The sequence below is a fragment of the Balearica regulorum genome, chromosome 1, assembly GCF_011004875.1.
Source record: "Balearica regulorum gibbericeps isolate bBalReg1 chromosome 1, bBalReg1.pri, whole genome shotgun sequence".
Lineage (NCBI taxonomy): Eukaryota > Metazoa > Chordata > Aves > Gruiformes > Gruidae > Balearica > Balearica regulorum.
The window spans coordinates 115,196,344-115,213,843 of NC_046184.1; the positions used below are offsets into that span (position 1 = coordinate 115,196,344).

Below are 17,500 nucleotides of genomic sequence, written 5' to 3' on the forward strand. Positions count from 1 at the left end.
TAAAAATGAAGTTTCAATAGGAGAGAAGGGAGGCCAACAAGCTTGCCCCAGCCTTTCATGTGGGACCGTTATTTACGCCAGAGCTCAGAGCCCACCAAAAAGCAGAGCCAAGACAGGCTGAACCCATTCTAAGGGGATATCTACACACAATACAGGGCACATACGGCTCAGGGTGGAAACCTTACTATTAAGGAGACTCCCTACAGGTTATTAAAGCCAGGAGAGCGATCCCAGCAACTTCATCTACTGTAGGATTTGCTTCCTCACTTGCTTCTCCTGAGAGAGGCAACCATCTTGGAGCACACGTGTACATATACCACTCTCTTGTATTTTTTTCCAGTATTTTATTTCTGACAGGCATTTACAACGTTCCATTCATAGAACTAAAAACATAAAAATAGACCTTCTTTCAGCTTATAAAAGAAATATATAAGAACCTTTGACATAGACATGTCATGACATTATGTACAAGAACAACGGTACCTTCCCAGTACCAGCCTTCCAGTATTTCAGCGCTGACTGTATTCCGCTGGGTACAGCATAGGACAGCTAAAACCTCCGCTTCTCTAATACACCGGGACACAACTGACGGGTAGATGATATAAACAATGATGTGATAATACAAAGGGTATAGAAACCTTTCTAAAGCTTTTACGAAAAGAAATCAGAAGATAGCAAAAAGTTAATAGAGAAAGCTTTCATAAGATCAAGTATTGTGCACCAGAAACGAGAAAGGGGGGGGCAAGGCAAGGGGAGAATGCTAGCTGAGACACAAAGACAGTGATGGATTTTTGGGGGGAGTAACTCTTGTTATGTTTTAAAATATAGTCAGAGTGGATTTTATAAAATATAATCCTAAAGCTATTATAAAATTTCAGGTTTTCAAAGTACCTACTAATGTATCAAACATCAATAGATACCAAAAAAAAAAAATTTTTTTCATATAATCTTCCTTTTTTTACTATAGGTGAAACTGAAATGGAAAAGCTATATAAATCTTAAAAAAAAAAAAGTGCTATTTTGTGTTTCATATTTGGAAGTCTACTTAAAAACCACAAGATTTTAGTCACATTTTACCCTGTTTTAGATGTTTAAATAAAAGATTTAAAATGTTAAAGAGGTTTGCTTGTGTTGAACTTGTTCATACTCTATTGCAATGGAAAAGCTTTTATAAAGGAATTAAAATACACTAGTTTCACCCACAGTAGGAGAGTGGATGAGGTCAGTTTTTTGGCCATGAATTCCCTGTCCCCTAAGCCTGAACTCTGCCACAGAGAGTGGACCAAACAGATCTGTGACGTTGCTACACTGGCTCCAGCGAGGTTACACCGTGGATCAGTTTGGTCCACTGCAATTCAGTCATGTCACTTTATTTTTTATTTTTTTTTAATATCTAACTAAACTCCAGTCTCAAACATATACAATAATCCTTTTCCTGAAGAAAGTTATACCTAAATAAGAGTTTCCAGTTCATATTTTAATATAAAACCACCATTCCTAACCCTCTGCAAAAAGCTAGCCTCGTATCCTAGACATGGAGCAATGCTAACGCTGTAAAACTCTTATCCCTTTGTGCCCCTGCGTCTCAGGTAAAATACAAAAAATATTTCTTCAAGTGTTAAATTTGGATCTCTTTTAAGAGAGTTTGGCATCTTTATAATATTATGTAAAACTAGAGCTTCCAACATTGACATTAAATTAGACCAGCCACAGACCAAGAGGACTTAACACAACATAAATCCCAAACCTTTCCTCACACATTCCTAAAAGACATGTATATTCTCTTACATTTAAAGAGGGAAAAGTAATAAGGATACTGCAACTGTACATGTTAAAAAGGCGGTTTCCTCATTAAGGAGACAAACCTACGACTGACGTTTTACGGCTATAAAACCCTCTGTTCGTTGTGCTATTGTTTAAGCTAGTTTGCTGCACGTAGGTTAAGACATCCAGAGTAATTTGTTTTCCAGTGATGATTTTCTCCTCATACTTAATGTCAGCCCCTGATTATTTTAGAATAAATAAAATAGTGTGAAAGCCCTTGGTAACGTAAGACGGGACCTTAAGCTTATTCCGTTCCAGGTTTTGAGCGTTTTACAGTTGCCTAAAGTGTGGCCGCATGGCTTCGGACCAATTCAGCTGCCGAAATGGTGTGTGCAAGTGTGCAATCTATCGGGATCAGCTCTCCGCGGTGTGCGGGGGTGGGAGGGAGGGATGGAGGTCGGGACGGGGAGACCTACGCAACCAGGCGGGGAAAGGGACCGGTTTAGAGCTCCGTGTTCAGTTTCCTGCTGGGGACAAAGTCTTCACGCCTAACCCAGATGACCTCCTCGCCGTGGCCCTCCACGTCGCCGTTGATGCCGGACAAGGCCGCCTGCTTCTTCAGCTGGGTCATCCTGGAGGCATGCGTGTCCATGGCCGGGCGTGGGCGGTCTCCCCGGCACGGCTGGCTGCTCGTGATGGAGGCCGCCTGCAGCCGCTCCCGAAGGTCTCGGTCAGCCACGGCGCCTCTCATGGCCTCGCAGTACTCATCGTCATCGCTGAGGATGTCTGTTTCCTTGATGTCCTCCTGCTCCTCATACTGAGCAAGGTCAAACTGTTCCTCTACCCAGCGGTCAGTGTCCCCACTGTGCGTGGGCTGCTGGGGCTCTTTTTCGGGGCTGCTCGTGTAGACGGCATCTGAGTCAATGGTAAACCTGTTTCGGGCCAGCCGCCGCCTCCTCCTCCCAAGAGACTTGCTTGGGGCTGACACTGCGCACACACAAAGATAAAACCCCACAGGCTTTTTACACACAGTACAACTCTCTTTAAAAAGTTAGTCTTCCAGGGGCCCTTTATTTAACACCGCTAGGCACAAAGCGGGTAGACTCCCAAAAATGACCTAGTCATTCAGCATCCTCCCTGCGGGCAAGTCACATTTCACTCAGCTCCGCAGCACAGGTCTCTCTCCAGCTGAAAAAGGAGTTTCTGCTACTCAGATCCACAGTTGGGATAATGGCCCACAATTACTGTTCCTCCTAAGCGGTAGGCAGGCAGCCAGCCAGCACAAAGTGCATCTGTCCAGCTCAGCTTCTCACACGCAGTGCCCCGCTGTCAGCACACTGCAAAAACCAACTAGCCTTGTGCCTCGGTACGGGAAATCGCTTTGTCTGGGGTAAGAGCAACACTATAGGTTTCCAAGTAGCTACCTCAGTGCTGAAGATGCTGCAATTGTTGCGTTATTTATTGGGAAGTAAGTTCCCTGGTCTAGGCTCTCCTACTCCCTTCCCTTCTCCCTCCCTACTGGGGGGTGGACAAAGAAAACCCTGAAACCAGAAAAACTTTCAGAAGTTCCTTACTCAGCATCAGCTGGTCTACTAGCTTTTGCAACTGGCCCAATTAGCAAATTCACATCTTCCGTGCTGGAACATCTTCGTAAGAGGCTTGTGAGGCAAAGCAGGGGGCGAATCCTGCAGCCGAAGGACCTGCAGGCATTCCGGCGCTTTACGTGTACACACACGTAGCTCCGTCGCAAGCAGGTGAACTCCGAGGTTATAGTTTGTCCCTCTCCACTAAACAGCACCTTAGCACTTTCACTATGTATTTATTAAACTCTAGCAGCTTGCGGGTGGGGATTAGATTTTAATATCCCTGAGCTTCAAAACATGCATTAAGTACAACAGCTCAGCAGTTGCAAATTTTAACTGTAGTGAGAGGTCTGGACTCTAAGAGGAGATTTTAATCTCTGCAGAATTCATCATGCAAATGCACCAACGAGCCAAACTGAGAGAAGGTTTGACATCTACAGCAGATTAGCTCCACAGGCCAATTGAACAAGCACTGTGGTAAAACGGTTGCATCTTGGCCCTCCTTTGACTCTTCTTCCTTACGATTTTAAGCGTCTCTGAGGCAGATGGCTAGCAACAGCCCGAGTGAGAAGCCATGCTGCGAATGTTACTGGTCTGGCCTGCCCATTACAGAAGAGGAACAGAAAGCCTGGTTGTCTACATTGCTGGATCTAATGAGCAGAAAAAGAAAAAAACAAACACCAAAACAACAGACCAGAACAAAACATGCAGCAGTGCCATGTACTTTTCAGTTGGAAGCAAATGTTTCTTCCCTCCATCATCTAGTGTTCTGAAAATGAAAACCTGCTTTTCCCTGGGATTTTCTCATTGCTTTTGGCTGAAGTCAACTGAAAAGGAAAATCCATGGTTTAGGACAGGCCATTACAAAAATAATAGTATCAAGTGCATGCCTCTTCAAAATGTGAGAAGTAGAAGCATGTGCCCTTTAGCAATAGAGCTGAAAAGGCTAAAATGGAGGACATACAAAGCTATCTCTTCAAACCAAGCCACTCTCTCGGGGGAGCCGATTTTTCTTGTGCATTTTAGTTTCAAAGTGCTAGGGTTAGCTCAAAATTCTGTACATGCTTTTAAGAAATATGCAGTGGGCTTCTGCTTTGTTCAGCTGAAACCCATTTCCAGATTAAAGTGCACAGCCAATCGGTATTGACAGGAATCCCATTTCTTCCTTCCATGCCGGAAGGACCGCTCTGAAGCTGAGCCTTGAGTGCAAAGCAAGGTAAATAGAGGCAATTTAAGGCTCTCAAAGAAGTGAAGCATGGAAAACCAGCAGTTTTTACATACACAGGACAGAATGCTAATCTACAAGGAACAGACACCACCACATGTCCTACAACGGTGCTGGGGTTACTGGGATCTTGAAAGTCTGTAGCCCTACAGTACCTGCCCTGTTCATGGCTGGCCTTGCACCCTTTAGAGCACACAATCTTTTTCCACCAAAAGGAACATATTGCTGGGATGAGGGCAAACTTTCGGTTTTAAGAAGCTGCCTTCTGTGTTTGTCCCGCAGAATCGAGTGCACTGCCTTCAGAAAGTCCTTCCTGTGTTCTGGTGAACTGAAAAACAGGCAAGAATACAAAAGGCAGTGTTATCTCTTGGGAACTGCTAAAAGCTCTCTGTAAATGAGATAAATAATGACCAGTTCTGTAATTTAAGACAGTGCAAACCGACTGGCACGCACTTCCCCCAGAGAAGACTCAATTTAATACAGTGTTTTCAAAGCAAAGCTAAACCTACAGTCATTGCAATGGACATCCAAGGAAACAAATACGCTGCTCATTAACAAAACACGTAGCCGTTCACCCCTCTTGAGGCTTCCTTTTCCTCCAGTACCAACCACGCACTTGGCTTTGTCCGATACGCATCAAGCTGACCTATGGTGGCTAATTAAATCTCAGTTTGTCTCCTGTAAACACACACCATGCAGAAGTCCTGCAACTCCCTACTACCTAGTAGTAGGAATTGGCTTGGTAACAGCTGTGCTGGACCCAGGTGAACTTGCGCGCCAAGTTCTTATTTGAACTCTAAAACATGCCAGGGCAACCACCACAACAAAGATGGACAAAGTTTGTTAAGGAAAGGGCAATGCCCTAGGAGCAGAAGTTGGAACTTGGTGGCATGAAAGGTATCAGCTGAACACGACACACTAGCAGCTACCTGGTATAAAAATCCAGTGCTGGAGTTTAACTGGATGTAAGTTTGTGAGAGGAAAATTGTAATAATTCCCATAAAGGGGCAAGGCTGATCAAATATATGCCTTTATTTTAATACATTTTACAAAACATTGCCTGCCAGAAGTAAGGTTTTAACACTCTCTCTCCACTTCCCCCACGGGCTGTTCCCAGATTGTGTTAAAGGAAAGACATAGGCAAGCTGGGATCCAGAGATGCAGCTGCCATTGGAAATACGGAAATGTGCTTACCTACAGCAAAGGTGAAATGTTCTTTCTGGTCTGCCTTCAGACTCAGATTTAACATGGACAATCTCACATACAGAATTAGTCTCTGCATCTAAAATGAAAAGCAAGCAGAACTTCAAATAACAGTTTCTCATATTTAACCTCAATTAGAGCATTTGTTCAATAATCCTGAAGAAATGGTTTAAGACCATCCAGGAAAACAGATAATACACTACAAATAATATTAACTCATAGCTGGAAGGCAGCAGTGGGCAAGTGACTAATGAAATAACAGACTCTTAAACTCGCCAAAATCTAGTAGTATTTTATATGCACTCCCTTAGTCCCGTAAAAATGTGGGGAAAAAAGCCCAAACCAACCCAGCTTTTCAGGTATTCCATACAGCATTGTCGCGTTTTACAGCTACTTCCTATGTTCTTTGCACTTTCACTTATGCATTAGAGAGGGAGAAAATTGTTTAAAATTTTGAAATTTTTAATACTATAAGCTTCACATGAAGGTGACAACCACAACCACAAGCTGTCGTCTCACAGCTGCAAGATTGCCTTCTGGAGACTTCCAGAAGTGGAATGGAGTGAACCAGAGTCGGCCACAACTTTGCCCTGTTTTTCCAGAACCCTGCCTGGCTTCAGAAAAGTATTGACAAGCTGGACATACACAACTGGAGCTTCTGCTCATTTAATCCATCTCCCTCCAGGGCTATTATGGATGTTGAGGTTGTGGGCCTTTTTCAGGCCCCAGAAACTCTGTACACGTATACTAAGGACAAACATTGGTCAGTGAACACCCTCAGATCAAACATTAAGAACCCTACCAAATTCATGCAGCAGGAACATTACCTGCACTTGCCAATGCTCGAACCTGCAGTGCTTCTAAAGGTATCATGTGGCGAAAGCGGAATGGATCCCAGTCTTCATAAATTGAAGCTCTATGTGATCCTCCCTGGAAGAATTTCAAAATACCGTTAGGAAATGAGACACCTTGGGATAGTCAGACACACAAGTGTCCTGTGCTTTGCACTGAGAACGTCCAGCTGAAGACTTGTTGCAATTCTTATTTTCTCACTACAATCTCCTAGTAACCAGCATCACTGAAGTGCCTATCTATGAAGATCTTGCTAAGATCTAGACAAAAGCAACCATTAGGCCAATCTACTGTTATCAATGCCTTCAAAAGCCATTCGAGACCAGCCCTGCATTCTCTCCTCCAAGTGCACATACACTCACGAACATGCATTAGCTTTGCTTTAGTTACTCTAAAGTTATCTTGTGGCCAGTTGACTTTAACCATACAAGCCTTTCAAATCACACTTCGGTTTACACCATACATGGGAATCAAAAGAGTTTTCTGTAATACTACAAAATGTGTTCCCTATTATAGCAAGGAATACGTTTACTGTCAAGCTTAGCTTTAACTTTTAATCCCACACTCCAGTAGGATCCTTCGATACATACTGTATACTGCTGAGAGCAGCCAGCACTTGCTCAGTGGCATGCAACAGAACTGAAACAAGGGCATTGTGTTTCACTAAAAGTTGACAGACATCAGCTCTCACATTTGATTCATATACACTGACCAAAGAGTCACAAGTGAGATGTTCAAGGTGATACCTTGTTTCATGAAAGCCCGCTCCACGGCATGGAATGGATGTGTCGGGCAACATGAACGACTAGTCCAGCAGAGAGCAAAGGCTAAACTAAATGACTGCTGCGCTCAGGCTGAACAGCAAGACACAGCATTACTCAAAACCTCACTCGTGTGGCAGAGAACAAGGATCACATGTGCAAAAGCACAATCTAGCACTACAGCTTTATGGGAAGCAAATCTTGATCGCAGCAACACAAATGCATGCAGCATCACCAAAATAGTCCATGCAACTTACAAGTTTCTTCTTCTGTTTGGAACCATCCTTGTATACAAGGACTACAGCAGTTTTGAACACTAGAGGAGAAAGTTGGAAACAAAAGCCATGCAGTCAGTAAGGTTGGGAATGGATCTCCTCTATGCCCAAGCACACAGATCCTCCAACTCCTCAGGCAGCCCTCACCCAAGTCAGGGAGGGAAGGCAGGAGTAAACCTACCAGCCCTCTTGCATATTCTTCCAAAAAAAAATAAAAATGAAGCCCAACAGCTTTTACCACACAAAACCAGGTTACTTCAAAGTAACTTAAGAGTTTAAGTCACCAGTTATAGGAACAACTATTCAACAGCAACAGTTCTATATAAAAAATTAGAAAACTTTAATCCCTCTGGCTAAGTTCACCTCAGACAAATGAGCAGCATCCAGCCACACGCAGCCAGTCAGCAGATGAGACTGTGCTTGGACAGAATTTGAACCACCCTCCCAGGTGGGACAGTGGTCTGTACTGAATTAAAAAGTGAGCACCACTGGCAGGCAGAGGTGTAAGCCCATTCCTCTCTTCCCACGTAAAATCCACATGGAGCTGGAATTTGTCTTTCAAGACTCAAGTTTTCCTTGTGATCTCTTTCTTCAGGTCTCAAGAGCACCCTTTGTTTTCAGATTGAACTGCATGGACATTTGATTTTGGGCATTTTATGAAACCACTTTGAAGATTTTTTGGAGTAATTGAGTTGCTGCACATTCCTAGCAGCTTTCATGAGGCCACTCAGCTTCAGGGTATGACCAGGTGCTTTCCCAGCTTGCAGGAAAGCAGTCAATTTTTATATGCTCTTCCAGTGCAAAGCTGGAAGAGACGTCATTTGTTGTTTGTTTGGTACAAAACAAAAACAAAAGTAAAAACCACCGGCTTCCTATCAGCATCACTTTCTGGAAACCACAAGAAATTGTGTTTAAAGAAATTTAGGAACAAATAAAGTAAACTTAGCAGAGTCTGCACTACTTGATATAATTCTGAAAGTAAGAGCGAAGTGATTTAGCCAATATAAGCTATCAAGTACCTTTCCAAGGGACCATACTTCAATGCAGTGGAAAGGCCTTGAGATCTATGCCAACAGCAGTTTCAATTTCTAGCTTGGCCATCCAAGATAGACTACTGGGAGGGAGACAGACCTCTCCAAAGCAAGTCACTGGGAGTCCTGGCTTAGCTTTTGAGCACTTTTAAAAGCTTAGATATATGAATCCTTTCTGGCAAAAGGCACAGAGAAAAAAAGGCAAAGCCTCTGCAAGCCCCCAACCTGTTCTCCAGGATGTGAAGTAGAGTTACTTGGCATCGATCAGACTACCAAACTATCTTTTCAGAGACTAATACCTTTCTATATAGCTCTCAATTCATAGCCTTAGACATGGGTTTAAGAAACTCTTACACTATTACAGCAGTCATCTTCAAATTCTTCATCAGTTTTAGATCAATGCAGAACAGAATTTGACTATTGCAGCAGACGCAAATATGGTTTTAATTCCAGTCAACCTAGCAGAAGGCAATGCTCAACTACCTTCAACAAATATCTCCTAAGACACAGCTGACAGTCTTTTAGGCATCTGAAATAAAATTACTAGGATACAAACCAAATGCTGCCAGCTCAGGTTCTTTCTTCCATTTCCCCAGTGAAGCAGGAGGATTCAGCCATATCACTGTATTATGCAAGAGCAAGTCCCCCATCGAAAGGTCTGCAACCTGCCAACACAAACACATGCACAAAGGCACAATATGCAATCAGTTCAAGAACACTTACTTGAATTTTCAGTTCAAGAAAACTTGCTTGAAGTTTATTCCTAAACAAACAAAAAAAAAACCACCCCACAAGCAAACTTTTGGAATATTTAATCAGATGACTGTAGGCACGTGCAAACAGACTGTGGCAGTTAGCAATAGATGCATGTAAATCCTTAATTGGTAAGCATAAATTAGGAGAAGCCAAACTCAAGAGTCTGGCACTCGTAATTCGGTGTGAAGTCAGGGCAAACCCCAGATGTTTTCCTTGCATTTTTTTTCTCCTTTGTTTCTTTCTATTTCACTTGAACATTTAAGCACAGCCCCCATCACACACACACAGCTTGGGGTAAAGTTTAGAGACCGCATTATGTGAAACAGTCAAAGCACTTCCACAGGCTCATCTGTGGAAACCGCATTGCTGGAAATGGACTAATAAAGGAGTTCGTAACAATTGTTGGGAGATGCCTACTAAGATTGCAGCAACTGGAAGCACTTTGACTTATGATCTCCCAGAGTGACAAATCGAGGGCTATCCCCAGTCTAGGGACCATGTTAACCCATTCCTTCACCCTCCTCTCAATGAAGTCTCACTTTTGCCAAAGGACACCATGGATACCATCAGCACAACAGCCTGAAGTCTCCCCAGTAACAAAAGCAACATTAAGGCATGTGTTCACTCTCTCCCAGATTAACACCAAACCATGATTGCTCTCCCAACAGATGTCCTGACATGCTCTCTCCACTGCCGCTTGCCAGCATGAGCCCAAGTCTCTGCCCTCTACCAATCCTCCCTCCCCACTGCTGCTATCCAGCTCTCACACACAAAGCTTCCTCAACACTTCTCAATCCCAGAACTCCTTTGCCTTGTAGCCCAATGCCTCTATGTTTGTCCTTCATCCTGACTGTCAGCAAAACCCCATTACTTCATATGGTCTCTCCATCCTTCACCAACATCACTGCTTGCATCAGTCCTTTAGTGTGTCTCTACCTCTTCCTCGAGTCCCCCTCAACCTTACTCCGTTCTGCCATTACTGCCCACCACTCTCCTTCGCTGCACCGCTGGACTGCAGACCCGCATTTTATCAGGAAATGGAGAGTCCGTGTCTCAGGTCTGAAACTTAAAGACACCTTCCACGTGTTTCTGAGATGGTCAGCCAGGACTGAGCCACACTGGATCTTCACGTGTTTGCATAGGCGCCATATGAGATATCTAGACCTAAGCCCAAGGCTTTCTCACGTATCAAGCCCACTAACACATTTTCTAAAAGAGAAACAGCAGTTTCTCCCACACCACACCTCACACTTTGATCTCTTTAAAGTGATGAAAGAGCTAAGTACAGGCTTGCCTCAGCACGCCAGTCCACTCAGACTGGTGGGGTGAGATTATTTATGTGGAACGAGGAGAGCCAAGACATGGACATCAACATCTGCAGGCTGGGATGTGATTTTGACCCAAGCACAACACTAAAGGTGAATTAACCCACTACTACTTTACACTGGTCCCACTCACTGAACCATACATGGAAAAGCAGTTTTTGAATTGGATTGGGATTTGTCTGTTTGCACCAGAATCCACTTAAATGATACAGCATGAAAGGTAAATATTTGATACAATTTAACATTCATGCTACAGGCACCAAAATAACAGCCTTTTTCTCTTAAATTTGATCATCTGTTACCTCTTTTTTCTCCCCTGTTTGTTCTGCTATGAGTTGGTCAAACACTGCCCCATATTCTTCATGGATTTTCTGCATTTCGTTGATGTGGCTGGCAACTTTGTTCATTGTTTTTATGGCCACTAGAAGAAAGACAGAGAGATTAAGGGAAGAGTCAAAAGGTATTTTTAAGCCTCTGGGAGGAAGGAGGAGGAGGAGGGTTCCAGATCAGAGGTTAAACAGGGAAGAGTGATGTAGGTTAGCTCCTTACCATCAAGGTGATAATGTTCTTCACTGTCTACGTCAGTCAGAGCAAAGAGCTCCTTCAGCAGGAGAGGGTATTTCAGTATCCGCTGGATGGGTTTGATGAGGTAAGACTCCAACGTGGAGGAGTGCTGCCGTCGGGGATTCTGAGCATCCAGAAATGCCTTGAAAGCTGTGTCTGTCTTGGCTGGAAGATTAAAATGAAGCAGTTGGATAAATTGAAAATCATAACAGCTGCTCTGATAAAGTGACTTTTCCAGCTTTAAATTCATTTATCCAGAGACATTTTGCAAGGAAGTGCAGACTTATCAATCAGGTCCACAGTATTAGATTCAAGCACTTCAAGTTTTGAGTTACTGACACTTTGCCACTGATACGCTATTTATGATTTAACAACAGGCACCCACCTACCATACACGCAGTTTTTAATTTCACTATCCACAGTATTTCTGGCTTTGCAACTACTTTAGAGCAGCGTAAATTGTTTTAATCATCTGCTTCCTTTAAGAAAAGGCTCAAATCAGATATTTGTAAGAAGTCACTACTTCGTGACAGGTATACCTATAAAATTGGTGAGTCTGGTTATCGTTACCTCATTAAACCTTAAAATGCAGTACAACAACAAAAATCAAGAGCTAGTAAGGAGGCAGGAAGCAGTGAACTTCTTATGATAGTACACCATTTGGGGAGCACATGCAGACTGGACACTTGATTGCTGTCTTTTCTACCTGACTGCTACTGAATTTATAAAAATACCATTTTCTCTGTTGCTCCCTCTACCAGAACATAAATTTGTACAGGGAGGGAATATGGACAATGTAGCATTTTTAGACATGTAAATTATTCAGTGCAGGAACGATTCCATACAATTGCTTTTATTAGAGCCACATCCCCTGCTGAGGTTGGGTGGTTTTTTTTCACAGTCACCTGACTTCAATAAAGCAACTTCAGTTTCAAACCCAAGAGCCACCTGCGCCTCGGCTGAGGACACCAAATTGCACTTGAAATACACTCCCAGGCTTTTTAAGAGATTTATCACTGGAATAAAATTTTAAGTTGTGTTTGTGCCATAATTCAAGCACAACATTTTCTCACTTATAAATACGGTCAGCAATGACAAGCAAAACAAAGCAACCAGATCTGCCTTAACATTAAGGTGTAACAAAATGATGTCAAAAGAAAGCATGGATGTGACTAGCATCAAGTCATTTATTCAAGTATTCCACAGAGCTGCCAAGTATTCTTTGCAGCATGACAAATAAGAGTGTACAAGTAGAAATTGAAAAAAAAAAAAATGTGCACAGAAAGAAAAAACAAACACAAAACCCAAACCAACCAAGAAACAAAAAAACCCCAAAACTTTTGGTTGTCAGGCATTCAGATGTTCTTTTAAAGATAAGAGCTCCTCCCTTAATGGCACTGCTCCTACAACTGGAACCATTTGTTTATTTAATGTATTGGCCAAAAATTAATTGCATGAAGCACTGCTAACTCTAAGAGATTAACACTTTCACAAGGGAAAAAACATCACTGCAAGGCAAGGAGGCCCATGGGCGTTTATAAGCCAGACCACAGTTCATTTATCTCCATCTCAGCAAGCCAAGCTCTGCTAGGAATTCATACTTGGAAACTTCTCAGGCAAATTGGAATGAAGGTGAGAGGAAAAAGAGAGGGGAGAGAGGACAGTGAAGCTAAAATATTTAGAGAGCTTCCATAAAACAGTCTTGCAGGCTGATCCTTTCCTAGAGGCTGTCAGCGTTCAACCACATTGGCCAGAGCTTCACTGGGATTGCCAGTAGCAAGGATTCATGGCACAAACTCTATCCAGAGGTCATTACAAGCATCACCACTCCTGATTCCAAAGTACACAGAGATTCATTAGCACACGCCACATCACCCATTTATGAAATCTTTCCACTCCCCACATGACTGAAAAGAAACTGAACATGTCGGGGAGAATAAATTAAGTGTGGAGGGAAAAAACTACATGAGAGTTTAACAACCTCTTATAATGAGCTACTCGGGTATCGTTACATCGATGGTGGTCCAAGAACACCCATGGCACAGAGCTCTCTGCGAGCCTCTCAGGCCAGACGGACTTACTTCCCTACTGCGAAGGCTCCTGAAGAGCAACCAGGCAGGCATGTGTCCCCATTCCTCTGCCACAACCTGCCCTGCGTGCTATGGAGTGCAGTGGCCACATCTCATCTTCCACAAGGACAACCCGTACCAGCCCAAACCAACATGTTGCTGTGACATCTCTTCCTGCATGCCCAGGTCTGTTTGTCCAGCACACGGCTCTTACCTTTCACCAGTACTTTGGGGACTTTCGTGTGGCTGGCACAGAAGGCACTGTACAGCTTGAACCGGTCGGCATAGTAAAGAAAGGATCCACCCAAGGAAAACAACACTTTCTAGGATTTAAAAAAACCAAACAAACAAACCCACATTAAAAAAAAAAAAAAAGCACATGAAAGCCAGTTAGTTATTTTCCCTTCTGCCAGGTCACCTGAAGTTTCCATTTAGCTTTTAGATGACAGGACACTGCATTTTTAGAGTGTTTTCACACCATCTAGCCAGAAACAGGCCTAGCTTTGGCATCTGGATTCAGGCTACGTGATAACATAATTAGCCAAGTTCCAGTTAGGACAATCCGGAGACACCACTGACTATAGAGGGAACTTGGTTCACAGCTCCAGAACTGTATTTAAATGCCTATGCTTAAAACCTTATTGATCTAATGACCAGAGGCCAGAGAAAGGACTGAATGTATCTGACTTTGTAATGGACCAAGATAGTAAGGAGCTGCAAGCAAGACTGTTATGCCTCTGCACAAACACACCAAGTTCTTCAATCTCTTGAAAATGAAATTGTGTTAAGGGTCAAACATAATCTTTCCCTAAGACGTCTATGCCACGGTCAAGCGTTTGCTCCGCTACCCACTTAGGAACAAGACAGCATGTAAAACAACACATAGGCACGTTGCCTACAGTCAGCAGAGGGAAGCAAACTGCAGAACTGAAACCACAAAGCCCTTAAGTCCTATCTGGCACATTGCTTTTGGACTATACCCATAGGACAGAACTTAAAGTGAAGTTGATGCACTTTTTATGGAAAGAGGTGGAAACAGCAGCACTCAGAAGACAGAGTTCTCTCCATAAGGAGGATTCTTCCGCACTCCTCTCTCAAAGCTCAGAGACTTCGACCACTAAAAAAAAGCGTCTCTGTGCTCTCCACTAAGGGCACATTTCCTTCAAAACAAAAGCTGTGTTCTAGTTATGCAAGGGCAGCGTTCACGATTGATGCTTATTTTAAACAAGCACCTGATGTCACACATGCGCAAAAAGACAAATTCTTTCAGTAGTTCTTCCAGGTCTATATGTTAGTTGAAGAGCAATCTCAGTGGAATTATTATTATTCATCAAGACATCCTGCCCTCTACCAAGGTGAGTGCTCAAAGCAAGAGTAAAATTCCACAAAGACAAACATTCAATTTACAGTTCTGATCTGTAGCCCTACTGGGCTTCTGAACTACTACGTTAGACTTGTCAGAACAAAGATTTTATGTAACTTTCCATTTCTAGCTTTTCCTGACTGCCTGAGACAAGAAATCTGGCAGAATGGCAAGAATAGCATAAGAGCACATGGTGCTACAGATTTCTAGTGCTCTATATGGCTAAATGTAGCATAAGCTACAATTTTAGCAGGATGTTTTTCAAACAGCTTCAGTATTAGCAAAAAATTAATCTTGAGTGTAAGTAGATGTAGGCTTTTACGTGAATAGTGACAGCAGTCAGACAAATATGATGAAGAGTGTTAAAGGACTACTCAGATTGTAAACAATGAGATTACCTTAAATTGCTCAACTTTTTCAAGCTTTTCCAGGTCTGGAACCAGCCTTACTCCATCTTCGAGAGTTTTCAAGAACTCCACCTGGAATGCTACCATTTCAGTCAGATTCCCAAAGAGAACATCCAGCTAATAAGAGAAGAAAAAAAAAAAAAAAGCGCAAAATGTTGAAAATATTGCTTTGTAGCTAAATCACATTTTCTAGAACTTCAGTAATTCTCTGTCCAACTGTATAATCAGTGTTATGTCAGGAAAAAGCCTACAGACTATACATTATTGAGCAGTACCTTTATGCTCTACTCAGTCCACTATTTTAAAAGAAACGGAATTCAGAATTTCTCCATAGCCCTTACTCAGACAAGCAAGTCAAGCTAGGGGGTGGGCGGAACGGAGGGGCATGTGTAAGTTATCTAGCAAAAAGATAAGCAACAGTTAACATACCTCATCGGGTGTGAGGAACGTTTCCTTTTGTAGAGGCTTCAGGTATCTCTCCATTAGACAATTTAAGTCCTAAAAATTCAGAAAAAGATTCCCATGTTGGCTCCTCAAACTGCCTCTGAATATTTATTGAGGTGGCAAAGATCACTGTTTACCTAGTCTCTGAGTTTTTCCCCTTTCACGCGTAAGACAAAATAGTTGGATTTCACAGAATTTAAGGTAGTAAAAGGAAACATTTACACAGTTTTACTTACAAAATCAATACCAGATCTCACTGAGCAGTGTTCCTCTGCACACCAGCTAAGCAATTCCAAAATGACAGCACAAGAATTTGGAAAGCCTACTTATTTCAGAGGTGTAAGTTACTATTCTAGGGACAGACTGTAGAATTGAATGTAAGTTAACTAAGAGATACATGCATGAAACATAATTTGAAGTATTAGAGAAGAAACTAATAGAATTTTCCAGAAGGAGTAGAAATATTAGTAGACTGAAACAACACACGGAGACCCCTTACTTTGACATAGGTGCGTTCTGTCTCGAGAAGTTCACAGATAACCTTTCGCAGTTTATCTGCATCTGTGAGTTGTCTCATAGTAGCCAGCTGGGGTCCTGTGAATTCCTGAGGATGAGCACTTGAATCAGAAGGGTTCATTTCATGCAGACTGCGACAGAAAGCAGCGACCTGCTCTGTACTCTTTAAAAAGAGGGAAGAGGAAAGACCAGCGGTAATATTTTAAGTAAGCGCTGTAGGAATGATGGAGCTGAGAAGCCTTTGCAGTTAAGCAGTTGCAAGCTTGGTGGCTTTTTAACAGGCACCAAAGTCCAGAAGTGCATACATCACTTCATATATCTATCTATCCTATCTTTCAGTGACTAGGGATAAGGGGCGGGGGGAAAGAAAAAGAAAAAGAGTTGCACAATTCAAGTTCATTGAAGTGCTGTTCAATAACATTCCTGGTTTCAGATAAGCATGAACATTCATTAAAATAGGCTTGTCCAGCACTTAAGATTGAAAAACAAACAAACAAAAATGACCAAGAATCGGGAACCAAAAATGACTGTGCAAACAAAACATATACCCCAGCCCTCTGCCAGTTCCCTAATCTAGTTTGCCACAGTCCTGTGAATAGCTGTGTCAACATAGCCAAGGAGACAACGTGGAGACAGAAACTGCTTAAGCTATTTTTCGGGGAAGCAGAGCCATCTGGGGAACCAAAGCCTCTCAAGGCTTCAAATGCAAGCTCTTCAGGAAAGTAACTGTGTATCTGTTCTGTGTCTGGAAACATGCCTTGCAGGGTGAAATTTTCCCCCGTAAGTCAGGTTATTCAGAGCTGCTACATCTAGCTGGTTTCTTCAATGTTTAATCAGCTGTCTATATATAAAGGCAGTTATCCTCTCTTCACCTCCTCATGTTAGATCATCTTCTTGCATCTTTCCTTACACTGAAAAGTTTGGAGCAGGTATAGTCTCTGGTGTCAGTGACAACAGCCCCAAGCTTCTAGGGTTACCAAAGCAGCGGTGTGCCCTGTCTCCATCCCTCCCAGAGGCCTGGAGAGGGCACGGGAGGGAAGAGAGCTGCTGCACTTGATCACATCTCTCTAACCTTCTGTGTCTAATCCTGCCATAGTATCTTAAGCCAGATTTAGTGACTTCCCAGCACTGCCTCTATAGCCCTCCAGTTCATACTAAAACAGCTGACCTCAAATTAGCCTGTTCAAACAAAGAACATACGGGGGTGGGGGGAGAGAAGAAAGAAAAAAAAAAAAAGAGCAAGAAAAAAAAAGCACATCATCACCTTGCAGTTTGGAGACAGAGCCCTGCCCCATGGGAGATCACTTCACTCCCACCAGATGGTGGCAACAACCTCATCCGGAGCCTGTACTACCCCACACC

The 17,500-nt window shown here is 42.8% G+C and overlaps 1 protein-coding gene across 15 annotated transcripts in view; it reads right to left on the minus strand.

The window, feature by feature from the left end:
• Positions 1 to 329: 329 nt before the first annotated feature.
• The window catches only part of TIAM1 (TIAM Rac1 associated GEF 1), a 190,702-nt gene continuing 173,531 nt past the window's right edge, over positions 330 to 17,500 (minus strand). For 12 of the 15 annotated variants that reach the window (XM_075770521.1, XM_075770540.1, XM_075770496.1 and 9 more), the window contains 12 exons: positions 16,122 to 16,301; positions 15,608 to 15,676; positions 15,170 to 15,295; positions 13,623 to 13,731; positions 11,325 to 11,504; positions 11,078 to 11,196; positions 9,251 to 9,359; positions 7,646 to 7,704; positions 6,603 to 6,705; positions 5,767 to 5,854; positions 4,728 to 4,900; positions 336 to 2,751 (listed from right to left, as the gene is read on the minus strand). In XM_075770521.1, the coding sequence (XP_075626636.1) occupies positions 2,267 to 2,751; positions 4,728 to 4,900; positions 5,767 to 5,854; positions 6,603 to 6,705; positions 7,646 to 7,704; positions 9,251 to 9,359; positions 11,078 to 11,196; positions 11,325 to 11,504; positions 13,623 to 13,731; positions 15,170 to 15,295; positions 15,608 to 15,676; positions 16,122 to 16,301 (1,800 nt within the window). In that variant the 3' untranslated portion in view covers positions 336 to 2,266. Of the gene's footprint in view, positions 2,752 to 4,727; positions 4,901 to 5,766; positions 5,855 to 6,602; positions 6,706 to 7,645; positions 7,705 to 9,250; positions 9,360 to 11,077; positions 11,197 to 11,324; positions 11,505 to 13,622; positions 13,732 to 15,169; positions 15,296 to 15,607; positions 15,677 to 16,121; positions 16,302 to 17,500 lie in introns of all 15 variants that reach the window. The other 3 variants (XM_075770566.1, XM_075770505.1, XM_075770580.1) reach the window with 2 other exon arrangements.